The following is an 18861-nucleotide window of genomic DNA, read 5'->3' on the forward strand; positions in this document are numbered from 1 at the left end:
GCTATAAATCTGGGTGATGGATATTTCTTCTGTTGTTTTCATTGATTGAAATTACAAGCTCTTATATCATGGGCAAACTTTAGTAAATACTTCTTATGATAGATAAATTGAAGGTAACAAAATATACCCTTTGTCTATGCACTTTATTCTTATGTGTTATTGAATCATGCTGACAGCATTGCTTTTTGCAATGCTGAGGTTTTTCCTGACAAAGAGATTTAATGAATGGATGAACTAGATAGCTGTTTAGGAAAATAAAAAAGAAAGAGAGCCAAAAATAAAGTAAATAAAATTTAGATTTGTATCGTCATTATTAATCGCTTAATTAACTACTTTCTGACAAAAATAGTTTGCATTTTTATTGTTTTGGAAATATTTTGTTTAATTTGTTTTATTTCATATGGTATCTTTAAAACCATTTTTAAAGGTAAGGGAACACAAGGTGTAGAACACAATGCACAGCCAATTGAATGCTCGGGAGTCCTGGATGTCTGTCCTGTCTACAATAGCCTAAAGGTGACTAAATCAAGCAATGAGCAACCTGCATTTCTGTAGGATGCAGGGGTAGTAGATGGCCCTTTACTGATTTTAGTCAGGGTTTCTTACAGCAAAGTTGACGACATTAGGTCTGTCATTCATACTGAAGAAGTAGAACTAACCTGAATTTCAGCTTCAATTGAAGTGCCCCCAACTGATTTTTAAATAACACTATGTGGTAGCAAGTTGCTAATATACATCAAGTTTGCAATACAAGTTAAAACCACAGTTATCAACCAAAAGATTGGCAAGGATTTGCTCAGATAATACTAAGCCCAATGGAGGGGCTTAGAATTCAAAGTAAAATTTACACATCAGGGTATGGAAGTCAGTTCCTTCCCCAGTGCCACGGGTGGTTTCCCAGGATGACCTAAAAATGACACAGCTTGGATGAAGCTGAGAGTGCCCAGTAGTGCTACCCATAATATAACCCACGCCCTCCAGTCAGGAGCTAAGCACTCAATTCACTGGACTACCACATCCCCCATATTGATAATAATCAAATGTTTGCTCTGCCAATTCAAATCCCAAATGATTGAAAGCAATAGATATTTGCACATGTATTGCTGCCATTCATATCTGTCCTTAAATAGTATTTTAGTGAAAAACAAATTGGGGAAATAGTACAATAGGAGTAAAATTGTGCTGGCTATAGGAACATTCAAAATAATGGAATTGATAAGCGGTACGGTAAGCAAAGACAAAGAGACTTACAGATTTGCTCAACATAGAAAAGACATGAGTAAAGAATCTGATATGGTGTGTGATTCTTTACCAATTCAAAATATGGGCTTTGAGGTAACAGGATGAATATAGATTTGAGGCTTTCGAGATGTTATAATAGATAAAATAAAGGATGAAAGTTGAACAGAGAGAAGGCTAAATGATGATGTTTTAAATAAACTGGGAGAAGTAAGTTGCAAGGTAGAAACTAATGATGGCAGAAAATAAGGGAAAAGAAAACATAAGGTAAAAGAGGAAAAAGAACATTGAAGGTTTTGAAAGAAGGAATAATGATAAGTAAGAAGGTTAGAGAAAGAAGGGATAATATTTAGACTACACAAAATCATGTAGAAGTCAGAAGGAACTTGAAAAGAAAAGAAAATATTACTGACCAAACAGGAGGAAGTCTAGGCAAAATGTAATACTTTTTTAAACTTTCAAAAACCTAATATTAATAGGCAGATTGCCTATGACAGTGGGTACTATTTTCTATGGGGTTGTACCATATATTTAAATATACATGTGAATATTTTTACGACATAAAAATACATGAACTATATAGTTAGGACAATGTCCTTCAACAGAATGCTTTCCTTACCATTAGGGAATTGTTCTGAATAATTTCTTACCCCACACAGCAATTGCCCTGAGTTCTTCCTTATATTTAATGCAACCATACTTGAGGTAGTAGAATGGGATAGGTACCCTCATCTCAAAAGAGAAAATTGAACAAAAGTGGAGAAAAATGAATATGGAAAATGGTGCATTAGGAGTAAAATTATGCTGGCAACAAAGGCATTCAAAATAAGGAAACCTATGGGCTAAGTAAAGGCATAGAGAAGACAGAAGACTTACAGATTTGACTTGCCAAACTTGCACACAGGAACACAGATTTCTTGAAACTAGGATTTAAATTTCACGTTTAAAGTGAGGGATCTTTTCCAAGCCCTCTTCACCTCGGAGGCAAGCCTTGCTGCCCGAGATCTCTACCTGCGAGGGCAGTCATAGGCCACAAAACGTTCCCATAGCAATAATAATGAATGAAGGCATGGCAATATCAAGCAAGATATAGATTTGAATTAGGCATTGAAACACTATTATAATTATATCTGACAAATGAATGAGGGCAGAGAAGCAAAAATATTTTAATTCAATTATATTATTAGAAAGAGAAGACTTTTCATTTTGAAAAGTCTTAAATTGATTTATTTACATCAGCATGTGCCCTCTGAGCAATCACATGGGAAACAAAATTCAGTACATGTTATTTATATAAAGAAACAACTTTTGTGCAAAGATGTTGTCTTATGTGATTTACTTCTAAGAGAAAATGTAATATTTGTTTAGAGAGTATTTCACATCCACTAAAATGTACAACTTCCATTAAAATATTCAGATTATTTTTGACCAAACTTTAATTATTTGGTTGAGTCATTGTTAGTTACAGTCAATATTTTGTTTCAGTACAAAAGTTTTAAAGCTTACATAAACACTCTTTACAGATAAAGTAAATGCGGTGAAGTGGCTACTTCACGTATATTTTTTTTACAAATCTCAACCTTTTATAATTAATAAGCAGTAAATTTCTCTTGTATAATACATTTTGGTTCGTAACTTTACATACGAGCATTTTGTCTTTAAGAATACAAATTCTAAATTGAATACATACAAACACAATAAGTCAGTGTAAGTATTGAAAATTGTAAACAGAAAGATGTGCACAAACATTTCTGTCAATACTTACACATGGACTGGTTTCATTTAAAAATACAGCCTCTCTCAAAATTGAGAGAACATTACGCCAAAAGCCTGTCATTTTCTTTTCTTACATTAAATATATAATATATATATATGTAACATATAGGTCCAATTTTGTGTAAGTGGTTGTTAAACTGACTATATGTTACTTTCACTTGACTTTGTTATGAAACAAAATCACATCACTTTTATGGTAGGGTATAAGACAATAATTGTATGGACAGAACAACTCAAATTATATTTGTCTGTTTGTGAAATAACTGTTTTCATTTAACTCTTTCTGTAGATGCAGGAGGAGTCCTTGGCCCTGGTGCTCTGGTCCCTGTTGATATACCCTCTTTCATAATTGAGTCCTTTGCTGAGCTTGCAGCTGTTGGGCGCATAAAGCTGAGACCACTTCCAGGTCGAGTTTGGGGAGAATTTGTAAGTGAAGGTAAACGAGATGGGGTATGACTATCACGACCAGGTGCTCGATAACTTCTAGTTCCCCCTCCAGAACTAGCAACTGAAGCCCCAGAACCACGACGAGCTAATGGTTCCTTCCTAACTGGTGGAAGGGATGTACTTGCAGCAACTGGGGAACTTAATGTACTGCCTCCAAGTCTCTGCCTGATTGGGGTTGAATTATTTGAAATTGTGTTTGACACTCCATTTGCTGTCACAGGGGGTTTCTTGGCAATATTGGTAGAAGTTCCCCCAAAACCAAACCCATTACGTCTAATTGATGCTGGAGCTGTGTTGGCCATACCATTCTTAACTAATCCCACTGAAATAAGTGAGCCCCTAGAATTACTTCGAAGACTGCCTCTTGATGGTACTCTCTCCACGCCTGAGGTACTCCTGGATGTTGTTGCACCACGGACACTAGCAGATCTAGTTGGAATTTTTCCTGTATTCCCTTCACTGTCACCTCTTTTTGTCCTTAAAACACTACTTGCATTCCTTACACGATCTTCTAATGGTCCTGATGTCCCAGTGGTAGAGGATGTAGACCTAACACTAGAACGTTTGGACTCAGTCCCACTGGTGCCTCCATTTACACTTGAATTCATACGAACTTCACTACCCGAGTCTGTACCATTGGCACTTTGTGAGTTCACTTTGCTGTTATGCGATTGGACCTCAGTGACTGATTCACCAACTTTAACTCTACTAATGTTAGGTCTCTCAGTCTTTGTTGTAGGATTGATGCCAGTAGCTTCCAACTCTTTGTTCCTTTTAGAAGCCTCTGCAACCAATGAAGGTTCAATGTGACTCCTTCCTCTTTCACCTCTTCTTCTTGCAAGGGTTGGATTAAGACTGCTCTCCCCAGCTGGACGGAATGAACCTTTTCTCTCCATGCCTGGCTCAGCTGACACTCCATTTTCATCACGAACCTTTTTCGTTCCATGATTTTCTGAGGAATGGCTGATTTCCTTGGAAGGTGAAGATTCTACTGGTTGCCTTCGACTCCCATTTCCATCACCATCATTTTCATCGCCGCCCTCTGAAATTCTCTTATATCGCCATGTTCGTCGAGCTGCCGAAAATCTCTCAAACTGACCATCTCCCATTTCTTCTTCTTCATCTTCCACTGGATTGGTTGTTCTGGTTCGAAGTTTTCGAGAAGCTGAAGGTTCTGGTCGTAGTACTCGTCTTGTTACAGGTGGAGTTTCCACATTTTCTTCATCAACATCATCTGGTAAACTGTTCTGCCTGTTATAATTACTCCCATTAGAAGACTGCCCAACATTTGTTCCTTTGCTGGGACTAATTATTACTTTGGAAACTCCTGAACCACCACTCTTCTTTTGAGAATAATCATGGGTTGATACTGAATCTGAAGTTTGTGAGCCTCCTCTGCCATCGACATCTTCTTCACCCTCTTTACGGATGTAAAGAGTTAGCTTATCTTCAGACTGTTGACGGCCCAGGGTTCCGATTATCCCTTTCCTCTTGTCCTCTTCTTTAATAGCCTAAAAAAAATCAGTTTATAATATCAGAAAAAAATTGATGCAGTCATGAAAATTCTGATGACATGAGCTTTGTTTCATAGAAACTTGCATAGTTAATACTATAATATGGATAAAATTAAAATAAAACTGGCTATTAATTTTCCTATGACTTGATTGCTCCACGACTATATTAATGCATATGCTCAAGGCCTCATACTATGAGTAGTCTTTCTTCATCCTTTGAAAACAAGCATCAATAAGGAATAAATATGAACAAATGAACTCGGAATTTTATTTTTATGAGAATATTATTATTTTTATAGCTTAATTTCATATAATTTGCCCTAATTACATCATTACAGCTGACCATACTAATTCAACAGATATATGCTTTCCTAATAACCAAAGGTAGGCATGTCTATCAGGCATCAGTTTTCTGCTAACCTTATTTGTCGACCTCTGGTTAACCTGATCACTGACCAAATGTGGCTTATCTGGATCTCAGGGACATAAGAGCCACTAAAGTCGTCCATAGAGCAAAGTAATAGTTATTGTTTCATTGATCAATGTTTTTATTTTACTTTTAACACTTTTTCAAAAAGATAAATTTATATGAAATTTCATATCCATTTGATACATGATTATCTATTCACACTTCAGTATTAATTAATTTGGTAGGCATTGGATTTAAAAATTTGTAATTTTTGTTTGAATTTCATTAGAGCAATTACCAGTTTTTCCCAATACTTACAAAGCATGATAACATCCAGTACCCAAAATGCTATTCAATATGAATTTTAGTCAGATTATGAAGTTCTTAGGAATGTTTTGTATATATGCAGACAAATTATATCTCTATATTTATATTAATCTCCACACTGCACTGAATATAATCTAGCATTCATTTTTCTTATTAATCTCTCACATCTTGATGTTGTTCCATAAAAATTGGCAATAGCAAACACACGTGTCACTAATTTTCTTGCTTCAATTTCAATTATTTTTGTTGAAAGAGTAATCCTGTTCCTCCGATGTTTATTATCCAGTTCTTTATTCATTTATTTAACAAAGCAGCCACAAATGGCACAAAGGCTTTTAAATTGGCTGACCAACATGTTCCTCGTTTTGGCAATTAAGGAGTACATGAAGGTTTAGAGTACTGAATGAATTACACATTGAGCAACACTATCATATCATTACTTATGGTTGAGTACCTGTAAACCCTGAGTTTACCGCAAGAGATACACCGTTTGACCCATGGGATGACATCCCCAATAGCACCAATGCATATAAATTTGGCAGTAGCATTACACTTGAGTTGAAAAAAAATTGCTACACTGCATATATTTTAGATTTATTTGGGAATTTGTTAAGGAAGTACTGCCAAGGAAATATTAAGGCCTCATTGCTTACTACCGGCTCAAAACACTGCTTTATTGACATTTAATATAAAGACAACCAATTTCTATGCATAATGAGGGAAAAAATACTTATCAGTAAGTATTTTGCACAGTGAATCAGCTTACGACTTAAAGGACGAAGTAATCCTCTTATATCCTTGGCCAGTTTTGGAGCACATATAGGAGTAATAAAAGTGCAATAATGGGCCAGAAAATATGGTAATACTGTTAGTTTCACCTGATTTAATATTTTTCCATAGATAAGATCACTATCACTTCTTGTGTGAATTTCATTAGGTAAAGGACATTGTATAATGGGGAATAAAAGAACACATGCCTTGAAATGTTAGAAAATTGTTATTTCACCAATTGTTTCAGAAAATTTCTTTTGAGTCAAATAAAAATCCAGAAAACACTATGAAATTCCTCATGAATCATAGCAGACCAACTGGGACTTATCAATTCTATACATGGAAAGGCCCAGAAGTACCCGGCCTCACCTAGATATGGCAGTATATGTTTGATAAATATAACTGTATTAAAAATTATGCAATCTATAAAGCATAAGTTTCAAGTTTGAAGATGCTACGTTGTTTAGTATTTGTTTGGCAGCCATCAATAGTGAATGTTTTCAGTGAATTTGTGATAATGGAGAAAATTGGTCATCGCTATGTGATACAATACTTTTATTTGAAAGGCCTCAGCTCAACCAATATAAAAGCTGAACTGGATTCTGCTCTGGGTGAGTCAGCTCCTTTGTTTACAACATTTAAATATTGGGTAGCAGAGTTTAAACGAGGTCGAACGAGCTGTCAAGAAGAGCATTGCATTGGTTGACCTAATGAGGTGATGACTCCAGAAAAGGTGAAGAAAATCCACAAAGTGATACTGGATGATCGACGACTGAAAGTGCGCGAGCTAGCAGACATACATAGTAGGCATTTCAAGAAGTGCGGTTCATTGCATATTTACAGAAAATTTGGACATGAGAAACTGTGTGCATGATGGGTACCGCGTTTGCTCACACTCGAGATAAACCAGTATCGTAAAGATGTTTCAATTGAGTGTTTAGCAAAGTGTCACAGAAAAAAGTAGAATTTTTGCACCTTTTCATAACCATGGATGAAACATGGGTCCATTACTTCACAGCCGAGACAAAAGAACAACAATCAAAACTTGGATTTAAAAAGGAGAACCCACTCCAAAGAAGGCGAAGACCGTTTCATCTGCAGGTGAGGTCGTGGCGTCGGGTTTTTGGGATGCGCGTGGGATAATTTTCATTGACTATCTTGAAGAAGGATAAACTATCAACAGGGAGTATTATATGAATTTATTATCGCAACGTTTGAGAGAAGAAATCAAAGAAAAACGGCCTTATTTAGCAAAGAAGAAAGTGTTGTTTCATCAAGACAATGCACCAGCTCACAAATCCATTATTGCAATGGCTAAAATTCATAATTAAAGCTTGAATTACTACCTCATGCACCCTATTCGCCAAATTTAGCTCCTTTGGATATTTTCTGTTCACAAACTTGAAAAAAATGGCTCGGTGGTCAAAGATTTTCAAGCCATGAAGAAGAGATGTCAGCAAATGGCTATTTTGAGAAGCAAGGCAGTTCTTACAATAAAAAGGGATTCGAACTTATTGAATATCACAGGGAAAAGTGCATGGAGCTGAAAGAAGAGCATATTAAAAATAAATACAATTTCTCATAAATGAAGTTTTTTTATTTCAAAAAATTAACACCTTCATCCTCAAAAAATTTAATCTATTCATTTATTTAGTCTTTAGTTCTTGTTATTATTTCAGCAAACTACTTGAAATTTACGATACTAATTGACATTTACAATAAAGAGTTGCTTAAATGATAATATAGTGTAAACTTTTTATGTTCACATTTCATGATTTAGACTTGCCTACTTTTTATCACTGTGCCTTATGTTCCATCGTTAATGTCTCAGATGCAGCTACATTGCCTTACAAACCATGATATACAAATCTACTTGGAAATGGGCTTCAAACATTTTCTTTGGTTAACAATAGAGTTAATTATATTTATTGTTTGTGAAATTGATTTCATAATGACTGTTTAATTATAGCCAAAGTTACCGGAGTTCATGAAATTTGTACTTCACAGTTCATCTCAGTAAGTAGTAATTTTCAAGGAACGCATCGATCAGTGAGCTGACAGCAAAGCAATCATCATTTAATGGTAATACACTTAACATTATGTTTATGGATAATTCAAACCTGTCATAAGAGTAAAATTCCTGCATCAAAAGTAAGTCAATTTGTGAGCAGAGTGGATGTGGTGAAAACTCTGGCTGAATTTTATTCACATGGTAACTCACATGTAAGGATAAAACTGAATTCTGGGATATGTGTGAAAGTTTTTTTAAAATGAATGTACATACTTTCAAGTTACTCAAAATGCTTGCCACTAAATTTGAGTGAGCCTTCTTACTATTAATAATCATATTACCAGAATGATTTAATCAAAATAGTAGGTAATTATTATGAAAGCAGTAATGTCTTTCAATTAAAAATTACCTTAATAATGATTTACACTCTTACGAGCATACAACACTGTTGGCACTTAAACAGAAAGGAAAAAAAAGTGCTTAAGAGAAAAGAAAGACAACAAACTATGAGCTAACAAAAATTTTGCTAAACCTATCTAACCCATACCTGAAGCTGAGGTTGCCCCATAGATGCAGGTGTGGTGTCTAATGATGACCTAGGTGTCCTTATTCTTCGTCTGCTAGAGGTAGAACCAAGAATTGCCCCTCCATATGGAGAGTTGGAGTGACCATTTTCTCCAGTTGAACTAGATGATATCTCTTCACAGCTGTTTGGAACATTGAGGCTTGATTTCCGCCATGCAGACTTGTCACGTCCTGCAGAATCAGGTTGAATTTCCAAATTATTCATAGCCCAGCTGCTAACTAACTTTAATTATTATTCACATCCCTTAGACTTTCGTACAAGATATATATATATACACACACACTGCAGTCTCTCTTGAAGAAGGCCTCTGAGAGGGCCAAAAGCTCGAACAATTTACCGTGTGAGTGTCCTTTTAAATGTTGCTATTCTATTCTATTTGTGTTATATTGTGTCAGCCCATTATATATATGTATATTTATATATATATATGTATGTATGTATATATATATATATATATATATATATATATATATATATATATATATATATATATATATATATATATATACATACATACATACATACATATATATATATATATATATATATATATATATATATATATATATATATATATATATATATACATATATATATTATATTTTGATTATGTAGAAGCACACACAAGAACACAAAAATATACATATTGAAAACATGCAAAAGACACATTTAAGATTTTTTTAGCTTTTGGCCTTCTTATAGGCCTTCTTTACATCAGACTGGCCAATGAATTCGACTATGTAGATAGATGAGTATCGATTGCATGATAGACGATAGATTACATTTTTGGAGAGGCAGTTAGAGTAGGAATGAGGTGGGAAGGCAATGAGTGGATGTGGGGACTGGGGAGCAGATCTGATAAGTGAGCAGGTTTTACATCAAGGGCAGTTGCAAGTCGAGGAAAGATGAGGGAATTTGTCAAGGGATTAATGCCAAAGGGCTGATAGACCTCAGAATATATTTTAAGAAATTTAACTCTCATCTTGAATATTCTGCCGCTAATTTAAAAACCACTATAGAATGATTCAATGATGATGATTTCATCAGGTAAAATTCTCAGAGACCTAGAACTGCACTCTTATGATTTCATTCCCATTTAATCCTAAAAATCACTCTGATACTCGGGCTCCACAACACTGGCTAATATTATGAGAAAGCTATAGAGAATATTTAAAACAAGTGCACAGAAAATTGTCTAATGGATGATGCCAAAATATGAAATGAATGGTGAATTACTATTAGTACGTGTTCTCCAATGGTAAACATATAACCATGGATGGGAGGAGATGAACAACTGAATATTATACCAACCTTCAATTGCTTCCATTGCACCAACAACATCAGTCTTTTCCACAGAAGGTTTCCAGTCTTGATAGACCCTTCTGTATTGGCCAGGAGCTGCAACACCAGGTGACAGGATACCCTTCTTGGAAGCAAGGCCAATAGCATCTGTTGTAGCTAATTTTCCTTCTGGCAGAGGATGTAAATTTTCTCCACCAAGCATAACTACAGTGGTTCCACCCCCTACAACTACAAAAGTAATTCATCACATACTGCCAGGAAAATTAAAAAAAAAATAATATTAATAATAACAATGTTTGAAGCATGTAGAGACTAGCTAACTTCAATTAAGCTCGGGCTTGAAATCCCTGTGCCAAAATGTATACCCTTTAATAAACCCCTATTAAACCACTCAGAAGGATTGCAAGCCAGCATGAAATTACTTCAACACAATTGATAAATTACATTTTATCGCATAAAATAATCCTGGTGGTAAGTGCTATAGTTGCTAACAAATTAATACCTCATAATATAAGACTACTTTGCTGGATTTTATGCCATAACTAAGAGGTCTATCATTCTCATGTTCATGCTTTCTTCAATACCACACATCAGGAGTAATTGATTATACCATAAAAAAGTATCACAGCTCTAACATTAGCTTATACACAGTGATACTATGAAAGAGAAAAATTATAATTCAGGAATCAGCATTATGAATGAAGTTGAAACCAAATACCTCGGATCTCATTGTTTACCAATCAACTAAGAACAAAAACATGTCTTAATGAGGTTCAATCCCACAAATGTTTGCTATCAGAAACCAACCCTTAATGCTTCATTGCCATCTTTTTATTTTTCATATACCAACCATTATCACTGGGGGTGGACTCCAAGCTGCCTTGAATTGGCCGTCTTTCAGCTAATCTCTGCCTCCTCCTAAACCTCCTTTTGGCTTCTTCATCCTCCATATCCTCTCCCTCTTTTCTCAATAAAGTTTCATCCAGTGACATTCCATTTCCAGGCCGATCTGCTGAGCTATGATTAGAACTCCTGAACGATGACGAGAGGGTCGATTGCCTATCACGCATTGCTCTTTCTTCTTTTTCATTCTCTTGTAACCAAGCCTCAATTTTCTGTTTCCATGGCCTACAAATAAAATAAATCATAAACCCACTTGAGGATAATCACTGAGTAAGAGTACATGAAAAAGATAAGAAAAAGGCTACTTGTCTCCATCTCCATTCATTTTCTAAGGTGTAAAACAATGCTAACCTTCCAGGTTTTGTGTCAGGGGGAACAACATTATGCTGGTTAAAATTATTTCCAGGGACAGTTATTGTTGGAGTGTTGCCTGCACTATGAGCTTCGAGAAACTGGGATGGGGATGTGGGCCTCTCCCTGTCTCCGGAGAAGTCAGCACCAAGAAGATCAGGCCGACGTCGTACACTACTTCCTGCAGCTCCACCACCTCTTGCTCTTCTAGCCCATGATCTATCCAGTGAGCCATAGCCATCTGTGAAATATGAACGAATAATATTAAAATATCAAAATTACATCAAGTAGCTCATTTTGCACAATCGACATATCGCCCTTTAGTTTTATAAAAAAATACCAACACATTTTTGGAGTGTTTTATATATTAATTCACTTGCATCCCCTTGTTTCTCCATGAAATCAGATACAACTTACATCACACTTGGGTCTGCATAAGGCATTTTATCTTGAAGTGCTTTACCCATAATACATATTAACTCCTTTCTACTACCGCTGGCTTATATATAAGCCTTTGTCCTTTAATAATGAATATTATATAAATTCATAATTAAAACTAATAATAATTATATTGGTTGAATAAAATAAGTATTATTTGAAAGAGCTGATTATCTACTTCATGAAAGATGTTTCTCTTGTTTTTTTTTACAGTAAATTTTATTCTTTTAATAAAGCATGACTTTTTCAAACATTTTGCAATCCTTTAAAATTCCCTTAGCATTTCTCAATAGCACTATCAAAACTAGGCTGTAATAACTGGGTTAAGAAATAGTTAACAGCAAAAAATTCTTGAATAATTATGTAATTATTGAAAGCAATTTTTTTCAATTAGTATTACTTATAACTTTGTCAATTATATGTTAATTCTTTTGAAATATAGAATTTAGCATCTCACAAAATTACTGAAATCCATTAAAATTCTTTAAGTTTTCCTAAACAAAAACCATGCATATACAGTGAAAATTATATTTCACACTCATAATTACAAAACCACTAGTATCCAAATGACTCTTCTTAAGATATTATACTTGGATTTTCTTTCACATACCAAACATTTTCTCTTTAGCCATTAATTTTCTTTCAATAGTTTCTTGGCATTTCAACTTCCTTACCTATTGTGCCTGCCCACGATTTACGCTCCCTTGACCCATCATGACCCGAATACCGCAGGAAATCCATTAGTCCACTTTCATCCTCTTCTGAGGGCACTCGACTACGGCGGCGTCGGAGTGTGCCATTTGGAGTTACATCTGTAACACAAATTACTGTTTTTATGCTATAACAGTGTAATATCAGTAATTACAAATTTAACCACCACCAGGGTTTGACATTTTAAAGATTCAAAGGGAAAGTTTCAAAATATAACATTTCAAATACAAAATATTCAAATAAATTACTTATTCTGTTACTAAGGCAGCTCTGCAGCAATTTTGTTTTGAATTCTTGAAAATAGTATTCATAAAAGCATTTGGAAAATCAATTCAGGCAATAGATTCACAATTTTTCCTTCACAAAAAATATTATTTGGGAATTTGGTGATTCAGCAGAATGACAGAGAATCTCAATCTACCCTGGTGGTCATGAAGTCACAAACCATTATGGCAATTTGTCGGTGTGATCAAAGTCACACTTTTCATTCAAGTAATTACAGTGAAATAAAGAATGAATAATAAAAAAAATATTACAAAAGAAATTATATAAATTTAATATGCATAAATAAAATATAAATCTTTTCCCTCAAAATTTAAAACACAAATGATAAAAACATGGAGATGGGCTCAAGTACATGGTACTTTTTTTAAATCTTTTCCTTAATTATTGGCAGTCTAGCATTAGGGTAGTTTTTAGATGGACACAAACTTAACACCCTTACATTTCTTAGTCTAATCCAAAAGACAACCTGACCCCAGAGTACAACAATTAAACCCTTCTTCAATTCTGAATAATTCCTTATCCCATCATTCCATCAAATACTATATACTAATCCTTTTCCTTTCTCTTCCTTGCATACCTCACATTATGGATTGAGGAGTACCTTCTGAACATACCTTTAATATTATGGAGCAAGATAACAAAGAATAGGTGAGAGTTCACTGAATTTGGGCAGAGATGACTGCAAGTGGAACTAGAAAATCATACAAAATGACTACGACTCTCAGGATGGTATTGCTGTCTGTGCTGGTATTTAAATCATAGGTATAAGGGCATTAGCCAGGAAGCTATCAATAATAATGTATCACACATTTTCATGACTTTTATGTGGCAATTTGGTATAGTGGCTTGTAATATTGTAACAAACTTATACATATTATATCATTTTTTATTATATATATGTATATATATATATATATATATATATATATATATATATATATATATATATATATATATATATATATATATATATATATATATATACATATAATAATTGGCTACAACACATTTCAGAATTAGTTGAGAACTCATCTATTAATTCAAACCCTAAAATTTTAACTTCTTCCTTTTCTAACTTTGTAGCATGCTTAAAAGTGTCTTAGAGCTGGGTGAATTATTCAGTGATGTATTTTTAATTGTTTCCAGTGAAACTTAAAATTATCTGCATTTGCTAGGGAAATTATATGAAAAATAGATATTAAAAGCTTTTTATTAATATACAAAGAGCATTTAAATAATGACCAAAGCAATAAAATCAAAGCAGAGCATGATCAGATCCCTTCCATTTCTTGATATTTTTGTCAACACTGCCATACATCATCAAACCTAAGTAGGTACTAGTTGAACATCACTGTCAGCTGACCAGTGATAACTAACGGTTAGTGAGACAAACATCAAAATAAAACATTATGTTTATCCTGAGGCCAATAAATTACTTAATAATTTATAGTGAAAAGTACATATTACCAGAAAGTGGATGGCAGAAATTAATTTTATCTAAGTCGAAATTATCTTCCTAAACCAACGCCTTTTGATGTGAATCTTTCTGTTGGTGCTTTAAAAGGATAGATTGCAGAGCATTCCTGTCTCATCTTCTTCATGTTAATTAGGCACATTTTATTTCTTTAAATATCCTCTTTGAAACAGGGTTCAGACTTCAGCAATTTCTTGCTTTTATGTGATACATGCTTTTACTCTGATACAAGTTGGTCAGCTATCAAAACATTTTATCACTCACTGATGCACCTAGCCTTAATTAGAGGTCCACTTATGATTCTAATACTGATGGTATGAAACACATTTTCCAGCTAATGATCCCAACTGACCAAACCAATTGACGAGGGTGGATTTTGTGGTGTTAAGAATTTTATTCTAAATCTGTTTACAAGCAATGATGGCGCCATGTACTGGCTAAAGATAATTCCCATGGAAAAAAATGAGCCACAAAAAGCACATGCGATTTGTGTCCAAAAATTATCCAACCTGCATTTTTTAATTATTTAATTTTGATTTCAAAAGTGTTGTGCACTACAAATTTGCTCCAAAAGGTCAGAAGATCAATGTAGAATATTACGTTGAAGTTCTGAAAAGGTTGTGTGGTACCGTGAAAAGAAAATGACTTCGTCTCTGGTCTGGGGATGACTGACTTCTTCATAGCATTTATTCCATCTCACTATAAGCTGAAAGGATAGGGTACTTTGAGCAATGATGCCAAAGTGAATACCCTGAGAATGAATCAAATTCATATATTTTTTCAAAGAAACAAAATTTTTCCCTTAAAACACATTTAAATAAAATGGTGAGTGAGATGGCCGAGGTGAGAAAGTATTGTAAATCAGTATTCTCTTAATCAGGCACCCATACACAGAATTTATAAAGTGCTTTTGGGACTGCAAAATGCTAGCATTTTATAGCATATATCAAATTCCTTCTCAATTCCAAAACCTACTGAAAGTACCTGGTGAGTAAGTTTCTTCCTTGCTGTTATTAGCTGTCAGAGAAGCAGAGACTGCAGCTAATCCTGGGGCAGCTTCAACACCAGAGAAAGAGCCAATTCTCCTCCTGGCTACATGAGGAGAGCCTCCCATTGAAACTTCTTCTTCTGAAGTAATTCCTCCTCCACCACCATTATGCAAATTAGTTTCCAAAGCACCCTGCCTCTTCAGCTTACGTAACTACAAAAATAATATACATTATAGGTGTGTCATATCTGCCACAAATAAATGAATCTTATTGACTGTACTATATTTGCATAAATATTCAAAATGATCAATTTTAACGGCAGTAGAAGCAAATCATACAATATTTGAAAGTATATTTTGGTAAAATATACAGTGAAGGTTTCCAGGTAAAAAAAGAGTAAGTATTTAAAACCTAAGAAGGAAGCCTGTATCTTATAAGCACAATAAATTAGGTGAGTAAAATATTAGGGATAGAATAAAATGCATAAGATACACAGGGATATATTCAGGATTTATTTTATTTTAAATTATTGGAAATAATTTGTTGAAGTACATCAGAATGTTTGCACTAGATGCTTATACTCACTTTGGGATCCTTGGAATTCCCCATGTGGCCAGAGCGAATTTCATAGAGAAAGGAGTCAACCAAATTACTACATTCCGTTTCAGAGCCTCCAGCCCCCGAACTGCCTGTAAGTAGCAGACAGGTTGTGTAGAAGATAGCAGTCAAAATAAAAATGTCAGATATTATGATAAGAAATAAAACATTCCTGTAGGTATGATTCACAAGGTAGTAAGTATACTATGCATCATACTTCATTCATATTCCATCAACACTCATTGCAATAGTAGAACAGAATGTGTTTTGATAAAGGTATTCTGTTTGGTACTGCGAAAGAATCTGGTAATTTACAGAGCATCACATCAGAACCTTGGTCAAAATGCATGTGGCTGATGCATAGTGATTGATTGATCCATTACTTTTTGGAGCTAGGGTATTTTAATATTCTGTGTATTGAAATGTTATGAGCTAATCATTTAATTTTTCTGTACATATAGCTTTCATGAATAAATTAAGATTAAATTTAAAAAATAATAAATATTTTCATGACGAAGTACAGCACAAAGAATAGCCATTTTAAGGTTAATAAGAAACGAATTTTCTTGCTCAAACTATGGAATACATTTCAGGTAAACAACCACATAATAGCAATGTTCCACTAGCTAACAAATTTATTACTAAGATTCAATGCATTATATCATCTTCAGGCGGCTAATATAGTACATACATGGAGGAAACCTGGCAGGTAATTAAGTTGTTAAATAAAGGAAAATGTCCGACAATTCCTGACAGCAAAAAGGGTCTGACAATATTATTTGGTAATTAATATGTTCCAATTCCACTCAATCATGCCTGAATCTTTGCCATTTGATGATATTAAAAATGGAAAGCATGGAAAAGGAAATAATCAAAAATAAATAATCTTTTTTCCATAAGTGGAAATGTAATATGGAACACTTTAGGGATAAGTTTTTGGTATAGCCCAAAACATAGATCTAATGTGTAAATTACCTATGAATGAATAAAATTTAGGTATCTTGGAAAGTAGAGATCATATTTTTGGAGGGGGAATATATTTGGCTAAAAATAGAATTCAATTTCCTTTTAGAAATTATTATGTATATTTCCTGCAATTAAGTCATAAGCTTTCATTTTAGACCAGATTGGCAAAATTAACAGAACGATTTTTGCACCTGTCTTAGTACTGATGACAATTTTAATCGAGCAAGAAAGAGAGAATTTCCTTAGTTCAAAAAAAACATCAATGAACTCATTATGGTATGATGAGATCACAGCATAATAGAGTATGCAAGCACTTACCATGTCTCTTACGCTGCTGGGCCCGGACAACTTCTTCCCGCTCTCTTCTTTTGCGTCTCTCCTCTGCTTGCTTCTCTTGATCACGCCTTCGTTTGTTATCCAAGACAGCTGAGCGGAAACGACTACTAAAAGCTTGCACCAGCCGCAGACACTCTTCAATTCTAAACTGTGCTTCACCTCCTGCAGGAAATAAAAGGCAGAAATTGGAAGTACGCCCCTATAAGTTCAAGAAGGAATATGTATTGCTTGTTCTTAAATTTATGAATGCAGCATAGCACAAGGAAGGGAAGGTTTAAAGCCACAGAAACCACACCCATGGAAAGTGTTGAATCTAATGATAATGCCAAAGGGAAGAAAAAAATGTTGGGTCCTCATTCACTGTTTCCAGCATATTTAAATTATATCCAAGGTAGCACAGGTTTTGCCATATTTATTTAACATGTGGATTGTATATATTGGCAAATAACCATGCTTCAGTTGTACTTTTCATCACCATGACCTATCCAATGCCAAATGTGTACCAAAAAGATACTGAGATATGGAATGCCCACTGTGAATGATACAAAGGGATCACTGCCAAGTTGATGTTGCTTGTGATTTTCAAATTTGGCTCTTTCCTAAATGATGGCATCAACCTACATTTCATGCATGTTGGCTTTGGACTTACAATTGCCTACCATTATGCTTACACTTCCCACATATCAGTCAGTGTAGTATGTACATGTTTAGTATTTATCTGCTAATGTTGCTTCTTTGGGGATATTTGCTATTCTGAATGCTTGGGAAAGCACCTGCTATCTGTTCTACAGGAAACCATGGAGGACAAACATGCTTTCGCATGGTGGAGAGATATGTTGACACAACAAATCATAATATTTCATTTTTGTTTGGCATAAGCTGATAACAACAAACTCAATTTATTTCACTGCTAACCTCCATTTCCTGAGCTGCTTCCTGGAAACTCATCCTCACAGAAAAAGGCAGCCAATTCCTTTCTAGCATTTTCAACAGCTAGAAGTCCTTGCTGAAGCCCTGCAACCTCTTGTACTGCCACCTGAAGTGTGAGTTACCATACATGAATAACTATGTTCTTAAAGAAACACTTCTCAGTCATCAATTAAATAGTTTAGAGAAAAGAATGTTGATTTTGACAGTAGAACAATATCCAAATTAGGTAAATACTCTATGAAATTAAGATGTGTATCTAAAGATAAATATTATACATGTCTACACTATTATTTTAATATCCCAAAGCAGTCAATAAAATGAGCAAATACTACTACCAGCGGTGATGTGATCACCAACAAAAACACCAAAAAAGTTTATGCGTTACAGTAAACCTTCAATTAACAAAGTACCAGTTAAAAAGAATTGATATGGGGTGAATTTAAGATTTCAGATCTGTAGCTACTTTGATCAGCTTAAATAAATTCCAAGCAATTTTTAG

General features: G+C 34.4%; 1 protein-coding gene across 1 annotated transcript in view; it reads right to left on the reverse strand.

Moving 5' to 3' along the window:
• Positions 1-2481: 2481 nt before the first annotated feature.
• The window catches only part of form3 (formin 3), a 183317-nt gene continuing 166937 nt past the window's right edge, over positions 2482-18861 (reverse strand). Inside the window, exons 15-24 of the mRNA XM_071587447.1 lie at positions 18348-18468; positions 17415-17594; positions 16119-16222; positions 15529-15745; positions 12749-12886; positions 11637-11877; positions 11233-11510; positions 10392-10610; positions 9042-9250; positions 2482-4973 (exon numbers count right to left, since the gene is read on the reverse strand). Of these exons, the coding sequence (XP_071443548.1) occupies positions 3285-4973; positions 9042-9250; positions 10392-10610; positions 11233-11510; positions 11637-11877; positions 12749-12886; positions 15529-15745; positions 16119-16222; positions 17415-17594; positions 18348-18468 (3396 nt within the window). The 3' untranslated portion in view covers positions 2482-3284. The remainder of the gene's footprint in view (positions 4974-9041; positions 9251-10391; positions 10611-11232; positions 11511-11636; positions 11878-12748; positions 12887-15528; positions 15746-16118; positions 16223-17414; positions 17595-18347; positions 18469-18861) is intronic.

Source organism: Hetaerina americana, unplaced genomic scaffold (assembly GCF_022747635.1).
Source record: "Hetaerina americana unplaced genomic scaffold, ioHetAmer1.1.p SCAF_3, whole genome shotgun sequence".
Lineage (NCBI taxonomy): Eukaryota > Metazoa > Arthropoda > Insecta > Odonata > Calopterygidae > Hetaerina > Hetaerina americana.